Raw genomic sequence first — 23,635 nt, 5'->3', positions numbered from 1 at the left:
ACTAAAATATCTTTGGAATTACTACATATTTTATAGATAATTTCCTAACTCAGTGTTGCAACCAACGTGAGGGAATTTTGTAATGGGTCGTCTTTTGACAGATAAAGAGGAATTGATCACAGAACTAAAAATGCGCGGTAGTTTAGGTACAGTAACTCCTCACTTAAAGTTGTCCCGGTTAACGTTGTTTCGTTATGTTACATTGCTGATCAATTAGGGCAGTGGTCTCCAAACTGGGGTGCACGAGATGATCCCGGGGGTCCGCGGCAGCAGGATTGCTGCCAGACAGCACTCCGCCGTTTTTGTTCTTCGGTAGCAGCTCTGCACATCCACGGCTGGTGTTCCCCTCCGGTGGTGCGCCTGCGGCAGGTCTTCTGGTCTTCACCCTGCGGGAGTGCGAGCCAAAAAGTTTGGAGACCACTGAATTAGGGAACATGTTGGAGACCACTGAATTAGGGAACATGTTCGTTTAAAGTATAACGTTGTTTGGCAACTGCCTGCTTTGTCCGCTGCTTGCAGGAAGAGCAGCCCATTGCAGCTAGCTGGTGGGGGCTTGGAACCAGGGTGGACCAGCAGCTCCCCTAAGTTCCCTGTGCAGCAGCTGCCCAACAGGCTACCAATTGCCAGCAGTTCAGCTGTCCCTCCCCCGTCTGCCATGTGCTGCTCCTGCCCTCTGCCTTGGAGCTGCTCCTGGGCGCTCCTGCTTGCTGTGCAAGGGAGGGGGGAAGAGGGGGACTAATGTCAGGGTGTCCCCCTCCCTCCTACTCCTGCCCCCCGCTTATCCCTTCTCCATATAGAGCAGGGGGGAGACACATCAGCGCTCAGGATGGAGAAAGCTGGCCGCAGCTGCTATCTCAACTTCCTGATGTTTTTAAAGGCAATGTACTTAGAATGTGGTGTCCGCGTACTTAAAGGGGCAGTGCGCAACACACACGGTGTGTCTCTGTCTGCCATGCTGTCTCCCCTCCCTCCATTCGTGCTGCCTAACCCTTGAGGGCTCAGCTGAATGCGAGTTCATCATTTAGCAATAAGGCATTCCCTAGGAAATATCCCATCTTCTTTCACCCTCTAACTTCACCACCTCAACCAAAGCTTCACAATCATCGTTGCTGTGTACAGTATTAAATTGTTTAAAACTTACTGTGTGTGTGTGTGTGTGTGTGTGTGTGTGTGTGTGTGTTTTTTTTTTTTTGTCTGGTGAAAAAAATTTACCTGGAACCTAACCCCCCCCCATTTACATTAATTCTTATGGGGAAATTGAATTCACTTAATATTGTTTCACTTAGTCGCATTTTTCAGGAACATTAACTCCTCGCTTAACGTTGTAGTTATGTACTAATGTCATAGATCCACAGGTCCAGTGCTCTGGAACAGTATCTGGGAGGACCCCTACAGTGTGTTAACCCCGTAACCCCCTTAGCTTCACCGCCTCTTGGGACCAAACCTTGGAGCCTTCAGCACCTCTGCTTTATGCCATGAGGTCCCCCTCAGTGAGTCCACATGAACTGGATACCTGGGCAAGACTTACACACCCAAAAAGAGCAATGCAACCCCCAACTTAATTGGGAGTGACTCAGTCAGCGGTGTAAAAACAGACTTTATCAGATTTCTAGAACAAAGCGTAGAAAGTCCTTAGGTTAGCATACAGAACAGAAAAGTTATAACCAAGTCCATCTGGGTCTGTCCAGAGCCCCAAGCGCTCTTTGCCTCAGTCCAGAAGAGACTCCTACTTCCAGCAGCCCCACCTGACCCTCCTTAATTCTTTGTTCCGTTCCCAGGTGAGGAGGTTTTTACTTGTCTTTCTTCCTTAGCTCTTTGTTCTCCAGCTGGTTAAAACTGGCTGGCTTCCTCCACGGTCATTAGCTGTTGGGTACCAAACGTGTGGTCCATTGTCTTCTGGGACACTCCAGGGCAAGGGACCCAGGCCGCAGACAGCCAGGTGCCAGTCACACCTGGATCTCTACAAAGAATAAACAACCTTTTCCCCCTACCTAGTTAACCATGCAGGATATAGGGGAAGCTAAGACAGAGACACACACACACAATATTCATCCAAAATATTGCGAAAAATTCCCTCTTTGTCACAACAAGTGATTGTAATTTGATCACATTTGTTATATGGAAACAGAATAAAGTCTAAACCAACAATAAAAATGTGGTGCTTTAAAAGTGCCAATTTCACAAAGCTGAAAATAATTGGAGAATTTAAGCAGAAAAATGTGAATGATGATTAGGAATTGTTTAAGAACACTTTACTGGATGCACAAAAGGCCACAATAAGACAGAATGCCATACTGATTGTTTTTTTTAATCTGGCTTTTTTAGAGGGGAAATGAAGGCAGCTATAAATCTTTAAATACAACTGGAAGAAAGGAAAAATAGATGATAAACCAGAAGCTAGGAATTGTAAAAAACTGATAAAGGAAGCAAAAGGACACATTGAGACATCTATAGGCACCAGAGTAAGGACAAGGAAGAGATTAAGTACATTATGAATAAAATGTATTGGGTCATTACCAAATGGAAATGGTAGAATTATCAATGTAAAAAAGGCAGGAGTATTTGTAGCCTTAGTGATGGATTGGTGATTGGATAATCTTAGACCAGTGGTTCTCAAAGCCTGTCTGCCGCTTGTTCAGGGAAAGCTGCTGGCGCGCCGGACTGGTTTTTCTTATCCGTACTTCCACACCCCGTTATTTTAGGGGTGCTCCACTTCTCATGGGCTATCCCCTTAGCTCCTCTTATTTCATTAACGTCTATGTGTGACGAAGTGGGACTGTTTTTAATGTTTCCTCCGAATAGTGTGGGGGTGCCTCAGTTTCCCCTACGCAGTTCTTAAGTATCTAGGTGGTGGGGTAAGGGTGTATGATCAGTGCAGAGCCCTAGAGGGCAGGTGTGTGCAGGGGTCTGGACACAGAGAATGGCCGACACCCTGTTTCCTGGCAACTGATGGACTGGGCCCTTTCCCCCTTCAAGGTGAGAGCTAAAGGGTTGGAGAACAAAGGAATCTGGTGACCTCCTGGCCTGGGAAAGGGACAAAACCCGGAGGAGGAGGAGGGGCTGGAGGGAGTTTCAGTTTGGGGCTGGCTGGAGATGTGGAGTGAAGGGCAGATGTGGTTGTCTGGCTCACTGCCCCCCAAAATGGACCCAGCTGAGGGGTCCGGTTCTCTGCACCTACAAGCTCTGTGTTAGACCCTGTTCCTGTCGTCTAATAAACCTCTGTTTTACTGGCTGGCTGAGAGTCCCGTCTGACTGAGGATTTGGGGGTCAGGACCCTCTGGCTTCCCCAGGAGCCCGCCTGAGTGGACTCACTGTGGAAAGCACACGGAGGGGCAGAGGAGGCTGAATGCTCCGAGGTCAGACCCAGGAAGGTGGAAGCTGGGTGAGCTGTGTGTCCTACAGACAGGCTGCTCCCAGAGAGGAGACTTCCCCAGAGTCCTGACTGGCTTCATGGGGAGTAGTTCCAGAGCATCGCACAGGGACTCTGTGACACTATGTCAATGAGTTACCATAGCAACTTGAGGTTTTTACAGAATTCCTCAAAATGTTACTATCAGGCATTAACTGGCACTTGCAGCACATTTTGCTGTCTATTGCTACATAGTTTCTGGAACATCTGCACTTAACACATCTATTATTGTAATCTTATACTTTACTGATACATGGTTATCTTTCAGTCAGCTAGTCATGCCAACCTGTTTCAGGTCTAAAGCCTTGTGTGGCTCAGCTGAACATCTTATAGGCCTGAGGCCTGTAGGTCCTGTGTTAGAGCATTAATTAATACTTAGATTTCACCTCTATATCCTAAATATACTTTATTCTTGGCTACAAGCTGAATAAATATTCTGTATTTAGGGGAAAAAACAGATGTGATGATGATGAAATTCTTTGCATTCCAACAGTAAGTCCAGGAGGATGGTAAATAGCAGCTACTAAAGTTAGACATTTTTAAATCAGCAGGTCTGGATAACTTGCATTCATGAATTTTAAAAGAGATGGCTGAGGAGCTCACTGGACCATTAAAGTTGTTTTTCAATAAATCTTGGAACACTGAGGACGTTCCGGTAGACTTAAAATATTGGCACAACATTAGCTTCTTTGTAGAGTACATAGGACGATCTGGGTAATAGGGGCTTGGGCTGATATGGGACGTGATTAATCAAGAATTAAAGGCAAGTAATTAATGCCAATCAGTGGAGGTTTGTGGAAGATAGATCCTATCAAACTAACTTGATATGTGTTTTGAGATTACATGTGTGGTTGATAAAAGTAATAGCGTTTGTGCAATATACTTAGAATTCCGTAAGGCATGTGACTTGGTTCCACACAACGTTTGATTAGAAAACTAGACTGATACAAAATTAGCATGGCATGCAATAAATAGATTAAAAACTGTCTGAAAGGTCTCAAAAGGTAACTGTAAATGGGGAATAATCCATGAATGGATGTGTTTCTAATGGGGTTCCTTAGAGATCCGTTCTTGGCTCTACAATATTGAACATTTTTATCAGTGATCTGGGGGGGGATGACATAAAATCATCACCGATCAAGTTGGCAGATGACCCAGAAATTGGGGAGTGGTAAATAATGAAGAGTACAGGTCACTCATATAAAGTGATCTGGATCGTGTGGTAAACTGGGTGCAAGGAAACAGTGTTTTAATACAGGCAAATGTAAGGACATATGTATCTGAACAAAGAACGCAGGCTACGCTTGCAAGATTGGAATGAGACTATCTGGGAAGCAGTTTCTCTGAAAAAGACTTAAGGGTCTTGATGGGTCATCAGCTGAACATGAGCTTGCAAGTGCAATTGTGGCCAAAAGGGCTAATGCGTTCCTTGGATGTATAAACAAGAAAACATCAAGTAGGAGTTAGTAGTTTAATATTAATTCTGCATTTGGCACAGGTGCAACTGCTGCTGGAATACTGTGTCCAGTTCTAGTGTCCACAATTCAAGAAGGATTCATAGATTCCCAGGCCAGAAGGGACCACTGTGATCCTGTAGTCTGACCTCTTGTATAGCATAGGCCTGAGAACTTCCCCAAAATAACTGCTAGAGCAGAGCTTTTAGGAAACATCCAATCTTGATCTAAAAATTGCAAGTGATGGAGAATCCACTATGATGCTTTGTAAATTGTTCCAGTGGTTAATGACCATTTTCACCCAAGCTGCCTTCCAACTAGTTCCTCCCTGTTTGTCAGGACCAAATCCAGAATAGCTTCTCTTAGTTGCTTTCCCCACTTTATGTAATAAAAAATTGTATCCAATGCATTCTAAGAACTTGTTGGATAATCTGTGCCCTACTCTATTATTTTCCTTTTTGTTATTTAAAAAACAAACAAACAAAACCCTCATATACTTCTTCCTGGTTAGGTGGTCTATAGTAGACACCCACCCTGACATCACCCTTGTTTTTTTTACCCCTTTTATGATTTCCCTGAGGCTTTCAGCAGGTATACCTCCCACTTCTATCTCATCTTCCGTGCAAGTGTATATCTTTGATATATTGAGCCACACAACCTACCTTATTTTCCTTCCTGAACAAGCTGTTCCCTTCGAAACCAATTTTCCAGTTATGTGAATTCCACAAACCTTTTCTCCTCCATGAGCTGAATGGGTAGTTCCTGCAGAAGGAGACGGTTAGGAACATGGTAGAAGCAAAGGTCGTAGGACCACACTTGTTGCACATCTGTAATGCTTCCCAGGGATGCCTAGGGTTGTGGGGCACCTAGCTACCACCTGCCCTTCACACGATGAAACCTTGTCTGTGCCTGCCAGGCATCAGCTTCCTTAACCCCACCATCCATAGTCAACATAAGTGCTCTTTTAGCCTACACGAGCTCCACCATACCTTTTCAGGTTAGTGATAAATACAATCCAACATCATACACACATTCTAGAGCCTAAATTTAACTAACATGCCTACTTGTCGAAGAAGGTGCTGCTTACCTGGCGTCCTTCTCACAGTATTTTTCAACCAGGATGGCTGAGACCATCCTTTCCTAAAACCAAGCCTGCCAGCTGCTTTTCTTCCTAGATGAAGGGTGCCTGAGCGTCTCTCTGCACCCCTGGATACATTAGACCAGTCCGTTCTTCATTTGTAAACCGGTGTGTGTGTGTATGTATGTACACTCCCTCACACCCCCCCGTTCACCTCTTCCTGTTAATTTCCTCTCTTGAAGTTCCTGCAATCTCTTCATTAGCATTTGACTTATGTCAATAGACCTTCATTGTATGACACCCAGTATACAGAGGTTTATTAGAGCCCTGGGCAAAAGAACATTTGGGCCCCCACTCCCTATTAAAAACACAAATGTATCAAAAACCATTAATACAAAGATGCCATTCAGTGTTTACACACTGCATTAATAAAGCAAATCCTATTCCAGTTCATTATGCCTAAATTAATTGCTCAGTTTTTCCACATAGAAAATGAGTCTAGCTAGATATTATCTGTACCATTACACAAAGGTATTCACTGCTGATCTGGACAACATGGCTGTTGCAAGAATCAGTCATTCACTGTTCAACAAGTGATTCTTTCATCTCCACCAATTTTCTTAAACCTGACCATTAAACGTTTTTTTCCACCCATTGATCCTGTTACAGTCCAGTTGTTCTACTGTGGAAGCAAAGGTGTCTGAAAGACAACAGTCACAATTCCAGAAAGTAACTTAATTAAAAGAAATAATTCTTACCTGAGGTAAAATTACTCTATTATTAAGAACTTTAAGTTCTTCTTCAAGTGATTGCTTATATCGATTCCAATTAGATGAGCGTGCGCTGTATGCGCAGTCTTCGGAAAGCTGTTCCTCTAGCAGCAGCCATCGCGTTGGCTGTGGGGCCCCCTGGAGTGGCGTCTTCATTGTGCTCAATGTATGATCCTGCCGACCCGGAGCCTCCTCAGTTTCTTCTTACTGCCAGTGACAGTCGTTGCAACTGTAGTGTCTTGCTGAGCAAGTTCTACGGCATTTCCGTAGCCTCTTTGTTTTTGTCTCTGTTCTTTATACGTTTTAGTTAGTTAGTATTTGTTCTTAGCAGTTGGGCTGGGGGGTTTACCCTCTATCCCGACTGCTTTTTTCTCTGGAGGGCTTTCGTGCCCAAGTCCATCAGGGACCCCACTCACGAGCAACTCCTTATCCAGGAGGTGCAGGTGCTCCTTGCCATGGGAGAGGTTGAGGAGGTTCCTCAGGCGCTTAGGGGTAAGGGATTCTACTCCCAATACTTCCTAATCCCCAAGGCCAACGGGGGTCTCAGACCCATTCTAGACCTGCAAGGACTCAACAAACTCATGGTAAAGTTGAAGTGCCGCTTGGTCTCCCTGGGGACCATTATCCCCTCCCTGGATCCAGGAGACTGGTATGCCGCCCTCGACATGAAGGATGCGTACTTACACGTAGGTTTCAGAGTAGCAGCCGTGTTAGTCTGTATTCGCAAAAAGAAAAGGAGTACTAGTGGCACCTTAAAGACTAACAAATTTATTTGAGCATAAGCTTTCGTGAGCTACAGCTCGCTTCATCGGATGCATTCCAATGAAGCCAGCTGTAGCTCATGAAAGCTTATGCTCAAATAAATTTGTTAGCCTCTAAGGTGCCACAAATACTCCTTTTTCTTTTTGCATACTTACACATAGCGATTCGTCTAGTACACAGCGCTTCCTACGCTTCATGGTCAACAACAAGCATTACCAATTCACTGCTCTACCATTCGGCCTCTCAGCAGCCCCCAAGTGTTCACCAAGTGCATGTCGGTCGTGGCTGCTTTCCTCTGTCGCCAGCAGGTGCAAGTATACCCCTACCTTGACGACTGGCTGCTCAGGGGCCACACCAAGGCACAGGTGCAGTTCCAAATCTGTTTGGTCAGGTGCACGTTCGAGTGGCTGGGTCTCCTCCTCTCCTTGGGGAAGTCGACCCTGGAATCGACCCAGAGAATACAGTTCATTGGGGCAGTGTTAGACTTGGTTCAGGCACGAGCCCTTCTGCTGGAGTCCCAATTCTGAGCAATCACAGACATAATTCAAAGCCCCCAGCAATTCCCAACCACAACAGCAAGGGGGTGCCCGAATCTCCTCGGCCACATGGCTACTTGCACTTACATGACCCGGCCCGCCAGGCTGTGGCTCAGACCGTTGCAGGCATGGCTTGCATCGGCCTACCGCCTGGGGCGCAACAGCTTGAATTCAGTAATCACGGTGCCAGGACAGATCCTCACGTCCCTCCACTGGTGGCTCGACCCCCAAGCGGTGTGCGGAGGAGTCCCCTTCCACAATACTCAAACTTCCTTGTCCCTGGTTACAGATGCGTTGGATCTGGGATGGGCGGGCGTGGGGGGGGGTGGGGCGCATCTGCAGGACCTCCAGACACAGGGCCTATGGTCACAGGATGAGCTCTCCCTACATATCAACATCAAGGAGCTGAGGGTGGTGCGCCTTGCTTGCCAGGCCTTTCAGGCCTGACTGCAAAGCCATTGTATAGCGGTTCTAATGGACAACACCACCACCATGTTTTACATCAACAAGCAAGGGGGAGCCCGTTCCTATGCCGGGAGGCCCTCCAGCTGCAGGAGTTCTGCATAGCCCACTCCATTCACCTGGAAGCATCCTTTCTACCAGGAGTTCAGAACATGCTGGCGGACCACCTCAGCAGGTCCTTCTGCATGCACGAGTGGTCCATCTAGCCAGATGTCCTACACCTCATTTTCCAAAGGTCGGAGTTTCCCCAGCACAACAGGAAGTGTTTGCCACCCAGCACAACAGGAAGTGCCCAATGTTCTGCTCCTTCCAGGGTCACGGCCCAGGCTCCCTCACGGATGCTTTCCTTCTATCCTGGAGAGGTTGCCTGCTCTACGCCTTTTTCCCCCATTCCCTCTCGTGCATGAGGTCCTCCTGCTCAAGGTCCACAAGGAGTGGGCAAAAGTAATTCTGATAGCTCCAGTGTGGCCTTGACAACACTGGAACCCCACACTACTGGAGCTGTTGGAGGCACTGGTCATGTTCCCTCTCCTCCCCGACTTACTCACTCAGGACCACGGTTGCCTCCCATCACCCCGACCTATGGTCCCCCCACCTCACGGCTTGGAAGCTTCATGGCTGAACCCCATGGAACTTCCGTGCTCTGAGCACAGAAGGGAAGTCCTCCTCAGTAGCAGGAAGCCCTCTACTAGAGCCACGTATCTGGCAAAGTGGAAGAGATTCTTGTGTTTGTGTGACCAGTGTCGCATACCTCCCCTCCAGGCGTCGATACCTCTCATCTTGGAATACCTCCTACATCTGAAACTGCAAGGCCTGGCGGCATCCTCCGTAAGGGTACACCTCACTGCTATCTCGGCCTTCCACCCAGGAGCGTCTGGTTCATCTGTCTTCACCAACCCTATGGTTGGTTGCTTCCTTAAAGGTTTGGACCACCTACATCCCAAGATCCAGCAGCGTGTCCCTGTGTGGGACCTTAACCTGGTCCTTTCCAGGCTCATGGGGCCCCCATTCGAATCACTGGAAACTTCCTCCCTCCTGTATCTGTCTTGGAAGGTAGTGTTCCTGGTCGCCATTATGTCTGCGAAGAGGGTGTCTGAGCTAAAGGCCCTCGCCTCTGATTCACCTTACATGGTTTTCCACAAGGATAAGGTGCAACTCAGGTGACATCCAGCCTTTCTTCCCAAGGTGGTGTTGCACTTCCACATCAGTCAAGACATTTTCCTGCCCATCTTTTACTCTAAGCCTTGTGCCAGTAACTGGGAGCAGCGGCTTCATTTCCTCAATGTTTGCCGAGCACTAGCTTTCTACACTGAGCGCACTAAGCCATTCAGAAAGTCAAACCAGTTATTCATAGCAGCGGCAGACCGGAGGAAAGGACTCCTGGTCTCATCTCCAAGAATATCCTGGATCACGTCGTGCATCTGCACATGCTACGAGCTGGCCAATGTACGAGCCCTGGCTCTTACTGCGCACTCCACGAGGGCCTGGGCCTCGTCAGCGGTGTTCTTGGCCCAGGTCCCAATCCAAGAAATCAGCAGGGCAGCAACTTGGTCCGCGGTGCATACCTTCACTTCTCACTATGATGATGCGCCAGAGATGATGCGACTTTCGGAAGAGTGGTGCTGCAATCAGTGTTCTCTTAACTCCGGCCCCACCGTCTAGGTAAGGCTTGGGAGTCACCCAATTGGAACGATATGAGCAATCACTTGAAGAGGGAAAAACGGTTACTCACCTCCTGTAACTGTTGTTTCTCGAGATGTGTTGCTCATATACATTCCAAACCCACCCGCCTTCCCCTCTGTTGGAGTAGCTGGCAATAAGGAACTGAGGAAGTGCTGGGTCGGCAGGGTCTTATATTGAGCTCCATGAATGCACCGCTCCAGGGGGATCCGCAGCTGACCTGACGGGTGCTGCTAGGGGAAAAACTTTCCAACGACTGAGCATGCAGCGCGTGCACACCTAATTGGAATGGATATAACCAACACAACCATTTCAACCAATGGTGCAAACTAGTTTAAAACAAAGTTTGCAACTGATCACATAAACTATGAAAAAATTAGAGACTAACCAATTTATTTGAGCATGAGCTTTCGTGAGCTACAGCTCACTTCATCGGATGCATACTGTGGAAACGGCAGAAGACATTATATACATAGAGACCATGAAACAATACCTCCTCCCACCCCACTCTCCTGCTGGTAATAGCTTATCTAAAGTGATCATCAAGTTGGGCCATTTCCAGCACAAATCCAGGTTTTCTCACCCTCTGCCACCCCACACACAAGCTCACTCTCCTGCTGGCAATAGCTCATCCAAACTGATTGTAAGGAGAGTGGTTAGGGCAACAAAAATGATTAGGGGTCTGGAACACATGACTTATGAGGAGAGGCTGAGGGAGCTGGGATTGTTTAGTCTGCAGAAGAGAAGAATGAGGGGGGATTTGATAGCTGCTTTCAACTACCTGAAAGGGGGTTCCAAAGAGGATGGCTCTAGACTGTTCTCAATGGTAGCAGATGACAGAACGAGGAGTAATGGTCTCAAGTTGCAGTGGGGGAGGTTTAGATTGGATATTAGGAAAAACTTTTTCACTATGAGGGTGGTGAAACACTGGAATGCGTTACCTAGGGAGGTGGTAGAATCTCCTTCCTTAGAGGTTTTTAAGGTCAGGCTTGACAAAGCCCTGGCTGGGATGATTTAACTGGGAATTGGTCCTGCTTCGAGCAGGGGGTTGGACTAGATGACCTTCTGGGGTCCCTTCCAACCCTGATATTCTATGATTCTGCCGTTTCCACAGTATGCATCCAATGAAGTGAGCTGTAGCTCACGAAAGCTCATGCTCAAATAAATTGGTTAGTCTCTAAGGTGCCACAAGTACTCCTTTTCTTTTTGCGAATACAGACTAACACGGCTGTTACTCTGAAACCTATGAAAAAATTATGAAAGAATCTGATGTGTGCCAAAGTGATTGTCTAGGCCTTCTGCCAACGGCAATTCATGTCCAACCTGAGAAAGTTGACATTTTACCAGTTAAGTTTTAGGACTAACTATTTCAGCTAACCAGAAACTAGCTTATATTTATACATTAAATCACACTTCTAAGGATAGTCCAGGTTCTGATTAGTTAGAGCACATAACAGGATGTTTGGTCATTACTAAGCTAATGAGAATGTAGTTTTTCCAATAATACTGCAGAGAGAGAACATTCATTACTCCATTATACGAATGCCATATCAGTGTAATGGAGGGAAAAAAGTAACTAAAACTGAAGGTAAATTTCTCCTACTTCTGTAACTATCTGGGTTTTTCCTTTGTTTTATCCCTCCTGCAGGCTTGGCTTTGGCATTCACATAGCAACAGATGACCATTAGCCCATGAAAACAGTTGATTCCACTGCCTATCTTTGTTAAGTAAATTTGTATGGGCCACGATTCATTTGTGAAACACCTAGTTGAGTGAGTTGTGTCTGGAAGCTGTGGCCTAGTTTAAACAGTGCCACATCAGTCCATGCTGGGTGAGGGGGGAAATACACACAAGGATCTTAATCGTGCAGTCTGGGGTAAATAGCACTATAGTCTTTCATCCACTGCTAAGATGGGAGAACTGTACTATGGAAGGCCTCATATCAGCTGAGCAGGAGGTAAATTAATGCCATATCACAGTGGACATGCAAGAATCCACACTAAGATCCCAAGGCTGTGAACCATGTGCATGGGGAGGTGGGCTTGACAAAGGTCTTAGGGATTCAGGTGGGGGTAAATGGGGCTATATCATGACATATTAGGATGGGGGTAAATAATGCTGCATTGTGAGATGCAGTGATAGTGGCATCCAAAGGCCTTGACACTGTGGATGGAGGCATAAAAAACCCCCACAAACAAAGCCTGTCTCACCATATACTTTGCAATCACCAAATAAGACCGGGAAAAAAAAACTGGAAGAGAAGAGGAGAGAATAGGTCATGTCTAGGGGAGAAAAGTGATTGAACATTGAGAGGCAAGGAAGAAACAATGGGGGCTCCCACAGGAGGGAGGGTTTGGGGTTTCCATGTTTCCCCTCTTGACCAGGACAGCAGAGAGTGTCGTCGTCTGTCCCCCCACCTTTGGCTCCCTGTTGCATTTCCCTGGGAGCTGCCGCGGTGGGTTGAGGTGGCGGGGATTTCCCTGGCTCCCCTAGCCGCGGGGAGCTCCCTATCCTGGTGGCGGCCCTCTCCCCCCATCTATGTTCTTCCGGTCACTGATGTGCTGCAGGTTGCAGCCCGTGTCCTTGCGGCTCAGCTTGGGTTTCGGGCAGTAGGACTTCAGCCAGGAGTGGGCATTCCTGTGCAGCTTGGGGCTGGAGGAGATGCAGCAGGAGATGGTGTTCCCTATCTTCCTTCGCCACCTATCTCTGGCTGCCCGGCCAGGTGCAGGAGGATACTGGGGGAGCCTGTCACCAGCAGTGGCAAGAAGCCATGGGCAGCAGTGAAGAAAACAACAAACAGGAAAGGAAGAGGTGACGGCTGCTGCTGCTCCCTCCAGCTGCACTCAGTGGCTGACCACTCCCCCCCCCACCCCCCCAAACTGGTGCATCCAAGAATCCTTGCCCCAAGCACAGCCAGCAGAGCAGAGGGTGCAGCAGCTAAATCATCCTGTCCTGGCATCATGAGATTTTTCTGGGGGCTCCAAGCGTTAATCTACCACTACCAGTATACAATGGCCAGCCGGGGAGATAAGTGTCTCCTACTTCCTGTCTGGTAGAACCTGTCTTAAGGCACGTCACTGCTTTAAAACCATAATTTCTTTCTCTCTCTCTCTCTCACACTCACAAACACACACACACCCCTTTACATATTATCTGCAGATACATTTAGCAAAGATTATGACAACCAGTGCAACACAGGCTGGCAGTAGAGACTTCACATGACACTCTTTGGTGAACTAATATGTAGATGCCAGACCCAGGGGACTTCTGTAACCTTTATGCATCTCTATGCCCGTTAGCATCAAGAGGTCTTTGGGTCACACCACCTACTCCCTGTACCCTTAGGAGCCCTCCTGGGCATGGGCCAAGATGCCAGCTACAAAGCCCCTTTGGGGATGAGTCTTGGAATGTGCGATGCGTGGGAGAGAACCCCTTGTGTCTTCCTGGGAACTGAGACCTGGGGAGGTTCTCTCCCTCCCTTAAAATATCTGCCTTGGAGTTCCTGGGCACTAGCTTGCTGCCTGTAGGGGAAGTTGTGCTCTGTTGAGGGTGCCTTTCTCTTTCCCACCAGGTGCTGCTAAATACCGTCAGATCCTACAGAAAGTGGAGCCTCGAATTGTCATAGTGGAAGAAGCAGCAGAGGTGCTGGAGGCTCACACCATCACCACTCTGAGCAAAGCCTGTCAGCACCTCATCCTCATTGGAGACCACCAGCAGGTAACGTGTCCGTGTGGGGCCTGCTCCACTGTACAGAGACAGAGATAGGGCACAGCAAAATGCCAAGCAGGAGGGTCCCACAGGTTTATCATCCTCCCCCTGCCATATAGCTAAATCCACAGTGGCAGTCACTGGCCCTGCCTCCCCTTAGTCCCCCAATGTGCTTCCGGGGACAAAACTCTTGTGCAGCTCTGGCAGTAACTTAACCTCACTTACTTCTAAGCCTGATTCGTTGTAGCTGAGCTGGCCCGAATACTTGGCATTGCTTCAAAAACCCTGTTGCTGCTCTTCCAGTGGTGGAGAGAGGAAAGCGTTGCAGATGGATGGGAGGGAGAACTCATAACAGCTGGACTCTAACACTTTCATTTCCAGTTGCGGCCTAGTGCTAATGTGTATGACCTGGCCAAGAACTTCAACCTGGAGATGTCTCTCTTTGAGCGGCTGGTGAAAGTCGGCTTCCCCTTTGTCCGCTTGAATTATCAGGTGAGGAGCAGCTCTAGAATCTCCGCTTGCTGTACTCATTTTCCATTATATAGGTGTGACAGGTTGTTTCCCCGGAGTGCAATCTGGGAACTGTGGGAACCGCTGCGCTCCTCTAAGACACGCAGCTGGGTTGGGGACACAACCAGCCTCACCCAGGCCCTGTTATCACCTAACATGACAGCAGGTGGCATCACTCATCCGAACTGGGTTACCTGACTGCAAACTGCAGACAACGGCCAATTTCCCTGTTCCCCCCTCTATAGTATAAACCCAAAATTATACCGTCTTGCACCACACAGGGATCTGTACAGTGTTAGTTCATTATTGCGCTGCTGCCTCCCCATGGTGAGAGGAATATGCACACTTGTGGTAACCAAACTGAGATTTTTCCCCAGACACTTCATTTAAAGGCACACCGGTTTAGGTTAAAACATAAAACAAGTTTATTAACTACAAAAAGATAGATTTTAAGTGATAGCAAACAGATCAAAGCAGATTACCTAGCAAATACAGATGAGTCGCATCATCCGCGCATTTAACTTACACAAATTCAACTAAAAGAAAAGGAGTACTTGTGGCACCTTAGAGACTAACCAATTTATTTGAGCATGAGCTTTTGTGAGCTACAGCTCACTTCATCGGATGCATACCGTGGAAACTGCAGCAGACTTTATATACACACAGAGAATATGAAACAATACCTCCTCCCGCCCCACTGTCCTGCTGGTAATAGCTTATCTAAAGTGATCATCAAGTTGGGCCATTTCCAGCACAAATCCAGGTTTTCTCACCCTCCACCCCCCCACACAAATTCACTCTCCTGCTGGTGATAGCCCATCCAAAGTGACAACTCTCTACACAATGTGCATGATAATCAAGTTGGACCATTTCCTGCACAAATCCAGGTTCTCTCACCCCCTCACCCCCCTCCCAAAAACCACACACACAAACTCACTATCCTGCTGGTAATAGCTCATCCAAAGTGACCACTCTCCCTACAATGTGCATGATAATCAAGGTGGGCCATTTCCAGCACAAATCCAGGTTTTCTCACCCCCCCACCCCCATACACACACAAACTCACTCTCCTGCTGGTAATAGCTCATCCAAACTGACCACTCTCCAAGTTTAAATCCAAGTTAAACCAGAACATCTGGGGGGGGGGGGTAGGAAAAAACAAGGGGAAATAGGCTACCTTGCATAATGACTTAGCCACTCCCAGTCTCTATTTAAGCCTAAATTAATAGTATCCAATTTGCAAATGAATTCCAATTCAGCAGTTTCTCGCTGGAGTCTGGATTTGAAGTTGTTTTGTTTTAAGATAGCGACCTTCATGTCTGTGATTGCGTGACCAGAGAGATTGAAGTGTCCTCCGACTGGTTTATGAATGTTATAATTCTTGACATCTGATTTGTGTCCATTTATTCTTTTATGTAGAGACTGTCCAGTTTGACCAATGTAAATGGCAGAGGGGCATTGCTGGCACATGATGGCATATATCACATTGGTGGATATATACCAATATATACTAGAAAGATTGGATATGAATTAGCAGTTTCTCACCCTGACTAACGATTAGGGCCCTACCAAATTCATGGCTGTGAAAAATGCATCATGGACTGTGAAATCTGGTCTTTTGTGTATTTTTACCCTATGCTATACAGATTTCACAGGGGAGACCAATGTTTCTCAAACTGGGGGTCCTAACCCAAAAAAGGGTTGTGGGGGGAGTTGCAAGATTACTGTTGGGGGGGTTGCAGTATTGCCACTTTACTTCTACGCTGCCTTCAGAGAGCTGGGTGGGTGGAGAGCAGTGGCTGTTGGCCAGGTGCCCAGCTCTGAAGGCGGTGTCTCACCAGCAGCAGCAGCGCAGAAGTAAGGGTGGCAATCCCATACCATGCCACCCTTACTTCTGTGCTGCTGCCTCAGAGTTGGGTCTGGACCCGACAGTTACAACACCATGAAATTTCAGATTAAATATCTGAAATAATGAAATTTACAATTTTTAAAATCTATGACCAAAATGGACTGTGAATTTGGTAGGGACCTACTGATGATACAAGCAGGCTTGCAGATTCTCAAGGCACAAGCTGCACTTGCTTTGCAGCTTGGGATCCCCACCTCCATTCCAAGTCCTTTTTTTTCAGAGCTTTTCTTAGGTGTTGAGTTGTTGTGGGAGAGTGAAGAACAACAGATGATGTCACTCCCTGTTTGATGATGATGTCATAGCCTTAGCATATGGCGGGAACCCATTGTTCCATAAACAGTTCCCAGCCCAGTTTGTAGAAAAATACAGGTACTCAAAATTGAGTCCAGAGTCATGTGCTCTGGTCACATGCTCTTGCAGAGTCATAGCAGCCATTACTTACAGGCTGTCCGGAGCATTCTTAGGAAGGCTCACCAGGTGGGGGATAAGCTTCTCCCTAAAGCCTATTGTTTTTCTTAATGGCCCATTATTCTGAATAGGCCCGTCACAACCAGCTGTTTAGGCTGGAAGCATTTTGCCTAGTGGGTGTCACCCAGGTAGTCCATATTCATAACTTTAGATACAAAAATGATACATGCATACAAATAGGATAATCATATACAGCAAATCATAACTTTTCCAATGTCCCCTTACATGACCCATCTTTTACAAAATGCATCATAATTATGTCATTATCATATCATAATATTACTATGACAAATATGGGGTGTAGTGTCACAATAGGAATTTACCTGGTTGGAGTCTTGGAGTCTAAAGGAAGCTCAGCCTTATATTCCTGCTCCCATAGCAATCTGAAAATCAAAACAAAAAAAACAGGTTTTGCTTAATCCCTGAGAAGAGCGCTGGGATCTGTCAGATCCATGCAGACCAGCTTCTGTGTCCGTTCAAGACACAGGCACTCCATCTTCTGATACAGCCTTTCTGCTTTTGGGCTCTCTCCCTGTTGCATAACTGAAGCTGGTGAGAGAAGCAGACTCACAAAACACATAGCAACATCTCATAATTTCATATACAATGAAGATACATTGTAACATTAATATTTAACAGATTGTGACTTTTAAAATGGTATCTCACAAGGCATACTTTGTACAATATGTATAATCATATAACAGTAGTGAATATGTGGGTACAGGGGGTATATAATGTCACAGTGATGTCATGCTGGTGGTGGCTTTTGTGATCTGGACAACCTGTCCACTGGGAACTGCACTGAAAGCAACAAACTTACTTACAGTCCCATATCTTCATGAAGATACATTTGGTCATTTCCATCTGGTTGGATTGGAATTGATGACAGAGGGAGGGTTAGTTTCCATTTCTGCGGCACCATTGTCTCGTATTTGGTCATTGTCTTCCCTGATGAAGCAGAAATGGAGGGATGGTTCAGTTCATTCCATCATGTGAGAAATTTGCCCATTTATGTTGGCTACTGCTAACCCTAGCACTCCTTTAACTTTTGTTTCTGTATTCCAGCACCGCATGCGCCCTGAGATTGCCCAGCTCCTCACTCCTCACATATACCAGGAGCTGGAGAATCATCCCTCTGTTCTCAAGTATGAAAACATCAAGGTGAGTTTGCAGAAGGCACCAAGCAATTTCTGTTTATGTTCCCTCTAATTTTTGACAGGCTGTGTGCATAAAAAATTTCTTCTGTGCAAATTTTTGTGCGTGCGATGTTTCGCCATGTGCGCGGGGTTTAGGATCTGTGTGTGCGTGCACACGCGCACAGCTTAGAGGGAACAGTGCTCTCAACCCCCCTTACTGGGTAGAATGACCCTCTGCTTATATCATCCAAACCAGTCACTTCTATGGGTTTTATTCACGTATTCTGTCTCTTTGATCAAGTTTAGCTGATTAAAAATTGGTAATTTAAATAAAGAAATCAGGCGATGTAGGAGTAGTTATCTTATCTTATAAACAAGATGGATGGATGTTGTTTATATTACCTTAGTGCCTACACCGTAGTCAAGGACCTGGGCCCCATTGTGCTAGACGCTGTACAAACACAGAACAAAAAGATTGTCCCTGCCCAAAGAGCTAAGTATTTGCATGGAGAGAAAATACTGGGTACGAAAGGGCTCTTTAATCTAGCGGAGAAATGCACAACAAATACCAATGGCTGGAAGCTGAAGGTAAACAAATTCCAATTAGAAATAAGGCGCAAATTATTAACAGCGAAGGGTGATCAACCACTGGAACAAACTCCCAAGGAAAATGGTGGATTCTTCATCTCATGATGTCTTCAAGACTGGATGCCTTTCTAGAAGATGATTTAGTCAAACGCATTAGTGGGGTCAATACAGAAGTTAACTCGGTAAAATTCTCTGGCCTGTGTTATGCAGGAGGTCAGACTAGGGTCCCTTCTAGCCTTAAATTCTATTAATCTGTGGACACTAACATGGAATCCTGGTTTTGGTCTAATGGGAAAAACATGTTCAACCAGTGCAGTTAATTAAGCAGCTGTTACTGTAACTTCAGGCACTCAAAGAGCCACAGAATTGTGCCCACATCCATGAATATCCATCTTTCCTGAAGAAGCTTGTCTCTGGCTGAAATGGCCTGATTGTCCCTTAGGGAGATAGGAGCAACCCAACTAATAGGCAGTTCCTCTTTGTTCAGTGTCAGGGAATGAACATTCTACTTGCATGTTCACCTAGGGTGAATGGAAACTTTAGACAGGTGCATGGGCTACATTCTCCACCTCATTGGAGGAGGGAGCCAGGGATCAACAGGGACTCTGACACTACTAGCCCTTACTATGGAAGAGAGGAGAAACCCTTGCTTTCTTCTCTGCAATGGGTAGGGTTTGTGTTGAAGGGGCCAAACACTGCGGTGGCTGTGTCAAAGAGAATGGGGGTTAAGAGGAAGGTAAGATCAAACAAAACACTGAAAAATAAAAGGAATGGTGTGAATTATGGGATTGAGAAAGAAAAAGATTGTCATGGAAGACAAGAATCTAAAATAGCCAGTCTCTGAAGTGCCATGAAAGGGGGAGAATAGTGTGATGGGAGAATGAAGTACATACACTTATTCAGAGTCCAATAGCAAACTCTCAAACTCATACATATAAAGCTGTATTACGTGGACTACAAGTATTGCATATATGTGTTAGAGAAAAGTGACTAAGGGTCCCATGGGGGTGGGATACTGAAAGTGTTTTTCACCCTGGCTAGTAGGTATCAAGTAAATAAACACTGTGCATGGCTATTTTATCACCCATTTCTCCCACCTAACCTTAAATACACGAGTATTCGCGCTGAGTAGTGTGAATGAATGAGCCGTGATTTCTCGTTTGTAGCCTGGGAACATGCCACTAGCACAAACTCCTTTTTGTAACCAAAAGAATAAATTGTAGTTGTTGGACTCTAATTAAGATAAGGAATCAAATCCTCTACATGCTGCTGGATTCCTGGAATAGTCAGTGATGTACCAGTGGGACACTGTATGGCCAACAAGCTCCCAAACTCTCCCTTACTAGGTACGTTATGAGGGGTCTGACTGAGGGGTATTTGCCTTAAGTGTGCAATGACCAGGGTCCTGCACCCTGAATCCAAGTCATCTACAGAGGAACTGCTAAGTGGGTCACCATAGGCATGAAAGAGTGGGTTGCAGTGCTGGAAGGTTAGAATGTTTCTTCCATGGTAACGTTTTTCCTTCTTTTCTTTTCAGGGGATCTTATCTAACCTTTTCTTTGTGGAGCATGACTTCCCTGAACAGGAGATCCAGGAAGGGAAAAGCCATCAGAATCCACATGAGGCCCAGTTTGTGGTGGAGCTGTGCAAATACTTCTTGTGTCAGGACTACTTGCCCTCCCAGATCACCATCCTCACCACCTACACTGGGCAGCTCTTCTGTCTGCGCAAACTCATGCCTGCCAAGATCTTCACAGGTGTGAAGGTTCATGTGGTGGATAAGTATCAGGGTGAGGAGAATGACATTATCTTGCTGTCACTTGTGCGGAGTAATAAGGAAGAGAGAGCTGGGTTCCTGCAGATTTCTAACCGGATCTGCGTAGCATTATCCAGAGCTAAGAAAGGGCTGTACTGTATTGGGAATATGGGAATGCTTGGCAAGGTGCCTCTCTGGAGCAAGATCATTCACACCCTGCGGGAGAAGGGTCATATTGGTCGCTCACTGATGCTCTGCTGTCAGAACCATCCTGACACTAAGACTCTGGTGTCCAAGGGAGCAGACTTCTGCAGAGTTCCTGAAGGGGGCTGTAGTCGCCCCTGTGAATTCAGGCTGAATTGTGGACACGTCTGCACTCGAGCATGTCACCCCTATGACTTAGAGCACAAAGAGTTTCAGTGTATGAAGCCCTGTCAAAAGGTGCTCTGCAAAGATGGCCATCGTTGCCCCCAGTTGTGCTTTGAGCGCTGTGGACAGTGCATGGTGAAAGTGCTGAAAACCATCCCAAAGTGTGGCCACCAGCAGATGGTCCCTTGCTCCACTCCTGAGAATGAGTTTTGCTGTCAAGAGCCTTGTCAGAAATATCTGAAATGTGGGCACAGATGTAACATGTCCTGTGGGCAGGAATGCAGTGTTCAGTGTCTTGAGATGGTTATGGTCACACTGAAATGTGGCCACAACCAGCAGGTGAAGTGCTGGATCACAGTGGAGATGAAACATGGGATGCCTGTGAAATGCAAAACCAAATGCCCTGTCCCACTGGATTGTGGCCATGCGTGCCCAGGTTCCTGCCATACCTGCTTTGAAGGGCGATTTCATGAGCACTGCAAGAGCCCATGTAAGCGCTTCCTGATCTGCTCCCACAAGTGTCAGCAGCCTTGCACCAGGGAATGCCCTCCATGCCAGCAAGCCTGTCAGAACCACTGCATCCACAGTCGGTGCAAAAAGAAATGTGGAGAGATTTGTATCCCATGCATGGAGCCATGTGAGTGGCGGTGTCAGCACTACCAGTGTACCAAGCTTTGCTCTGAACCATGCAACAGGCCCCGTTGCGATGTACCATGCACTAAGCTACTGCGCTGTGGTCATACTTGCATTGGGTTGTGTGGGGAACCTTGCCCAAAAAAGTGCCGTGTGTGTCACCAGGATGAAATCACTCAGATCTTTTTTGGCTTTGAGGATGAGCCAGATGCTCGCTTTGTGGAGCTGGAGGATTGTGGCCACATATTTGAGGTCCAAGGCTTCGACTATTACATGGATAAAGATGAAAATATCATCAAGCTGAAGGTCTGCCCCAGCTGCCAGACAGCCATCAGGAAGAACTTGAGGTATGGCACCATTGTGAAAAGGCGGCTGGAAGAGATAGAGAAAGTGAAGGAGAGAATCCAAGGTCCAGTAAGTGAAATTGAAACTAGCAGGCATAGACTGCAGGGTGTGTTGGAAGGGAAGGCGGTTCTGCGAAGAAATCTGTCCCTTAAATATCTCATGCTGGAAGAGAAGCTGATACATCCTGATCTCTCCACAAAGAGTATTGGACTTCTTGAGAACCTGATTGGCTTCTATGGACGCCTGGGTGAGCTGATGAGCTCCCTGAACAAGCTTGATGTGAGCGAGAAGGAAGGACTGAGGAGGCGACTGGCTGAAATTCAGGAGTGGTTGGACAAGCCCCGACTAAGCTTCACTGGCCAGGAGCTCTCCGACCTCCAGAGTGAGATTCAGAGGCTTACATACCTGGTGAGTCTCCTGGCCAGATGCAAAACAGCAACTGCAAAGATGAATACTTCTATCTCGAGAGAAATTGCCACTCTGCGGCAGATCCTGGAGGGAACGAAGAAGTTCACCCAAGAGGACGAAAAGGTGGTGAAGATGAAAATGGAAGAACTAAAGACAGCTCTGCCAGAGTCTGGGTTGGGAATCTCTGAGGAGGAGCGAGTTCAGATTGTTAGTGCCTTTGGTTATCCACAAGGTCACTGGTTCAAGTGCCCCAATGGCCACATTTATGTGATTGGTGACTGTGGTGGGGCAATGGAGAGAAGCAAGTGCCCAGAGTGTAAGGCAGTTATTGGAGGTGAAGATCACACTCTAGAGCACAGCAACCGTCTGGCCCCTGAAATGGATGGGGCAACTCATGCAGCCTGGTCAGAAACTGCAAATAACATGCTGAACTTTGAGGACCTTCGCAGGCTGATATAGAAGAGCCCATCTCCCTCAGTAGAAGACCTTTTAACCCCATTAATGCCCTTCCCCACTGCCAAGCTGCATAGCGTGTGGAGTAGCCAGATGGTGCGCTCTGGCTCTGCTTGGCAAATTGGGTTTCTTGTGATTAACACTTGCTGGTGTTCGTTGCTAGAACTAGTCCCATTTCCTATTGGCACTTTATCTGTGGAATCAAGCAACTGAATGAAATAGAAACAGAAAAAAATTCGCCTGCTTTAGCCTGAAGTATGCATGGGGCCTCATGCAATTCCAGGGCTGGCAGGCACCAGTCTGTGGTGGCATCAGCCCCTGCAGTAGCTCTGGCTACTGCTCATTGCACTGATCGTTTAACCCGAAATCTTTTATAGCCTAATAAATTTTATTCATAGTCCTATAAATGATATATTTACTTTGTTGGGTTCTTCCCCTACTCACCCTCTGGGCTGCTGTCTGTCCCCCACCCTAAGGGCTGGGCTCTGTGTCCCCCTTAGTGCTGCTGTCTCCCATTATCTTCCCCGTGCTGGGCCCTGTGTGTCTTGCCCAGCCCCGTGCTGCACTGCCTGCTGCGCCCGCAAGCTGCTCTGTAGAGGCGGCTGCTGGAAGGGAGAAGGAGATGTCTCCACAATGGCCCCTGGCTTGTTCCTGGTGTTGGACGTGTCCTTGGCTCGCGGGGGCCAGGGCATTCTAAGAAAACAGCCAGCGTGTCCCTCTCTCAGGCTGGGGTGCGGGGGAGGGGCGAGACCAGGTCCACAGACCTTCAGCTAGGCCCCACTGCCCAGGGCCTCCTTGCAGGGACCAGCAAGTCTTCCCTAACAGGTCCAGTGCTGGCCCTGGCGCAAGGTGTTTCACTCTAAGGGGTCCGCTCCCCCAGGCTCACGATAGACCCAGCGCCCCCCGGGGAGTGTCACCCCCATGACCTCCCACTTCGCTATGGGCTGTGCGGAAACAAAGCGCGTGGAGGAAGGGTCGGTACGCCCCTTCCGGGATCTCGGTGCCCTGAATCCCGTCCCTCATTGGCCGGAACGTGCAGCGTTGGTCTCTCCCCATTGGCCCTGGGGACTGTCAGTCTCCTCCAGATCCTGTCTTTGGTTAGCGGGATTGTGCAAGCAGGAGCCAATCAGGCTCTCGGGCAGGAAATTAGAAGAAGTAGCCCCGCGTTTGGAAGCCCCTTAAAGCAGGAGACCCAAACCAG

The 23,635-nt window shown here is 47.3% G+C and overlaps 1 protein-coding gene across 3 annotated transcripts in view; it reads left to right on the top strand.

Annotated features, from left to right (window-relative positions):
- Positions 1–22,834, top strand: part of ZNFX1 (zinc finger NFX1-type containing 1) — a 36,181-nt gene extending 13,347 nt beyond the window's left edge. For all 3 annotated transcript variants that reach the window (XM_077831910.1, XM_077831909.1, XM_077831911.1), the window contains exons 11-14: positions 13,723–13,868; positions 14,241–14,351; positions 17,812–17,907; positions 20,008–22,834. In XM_077831910.1, coding sequence (XP_077688036.1) covers positions 13,723–13,868; positions 14,241–14,351; positions 17,812–17,907; positions 20,008–22,440 — 2,786 coding nt within the window. In that variant the 3' untranslated portion in view covers positions 22,441–22,834. The remainder of the gene's footprint in view (positions 1–13,722; positions 13,869–14,240; positions 14,352–17,811; positions 17,908–20,007) is intronic.
- The last annotated feature ends 801 nt before the right edge of the window (positions 22,835–23,635 follow it).

The sequence above is a fragment of the Eretmochelys imbricata genome, chromosome 13 (assembly GCF_965152235.1).
Source record: "Eretmochelys imbricata isolate rEreImb1 chromosome 13, rEreImb1.hap1, whole genome shotgun sequence".
In the NCBI taxonomy this organism is placed as follows: Eukaryota; Metazoa; Chordata; order Testudines; family Cheloniidae; genus Eretmochelys; species Eretmochelys imbricata.
The sequence above is the reverse complement of the archived record's forward strand: the minus strand, read 5'-3'. Positions and strand labels throughout refer to the sequence as shown.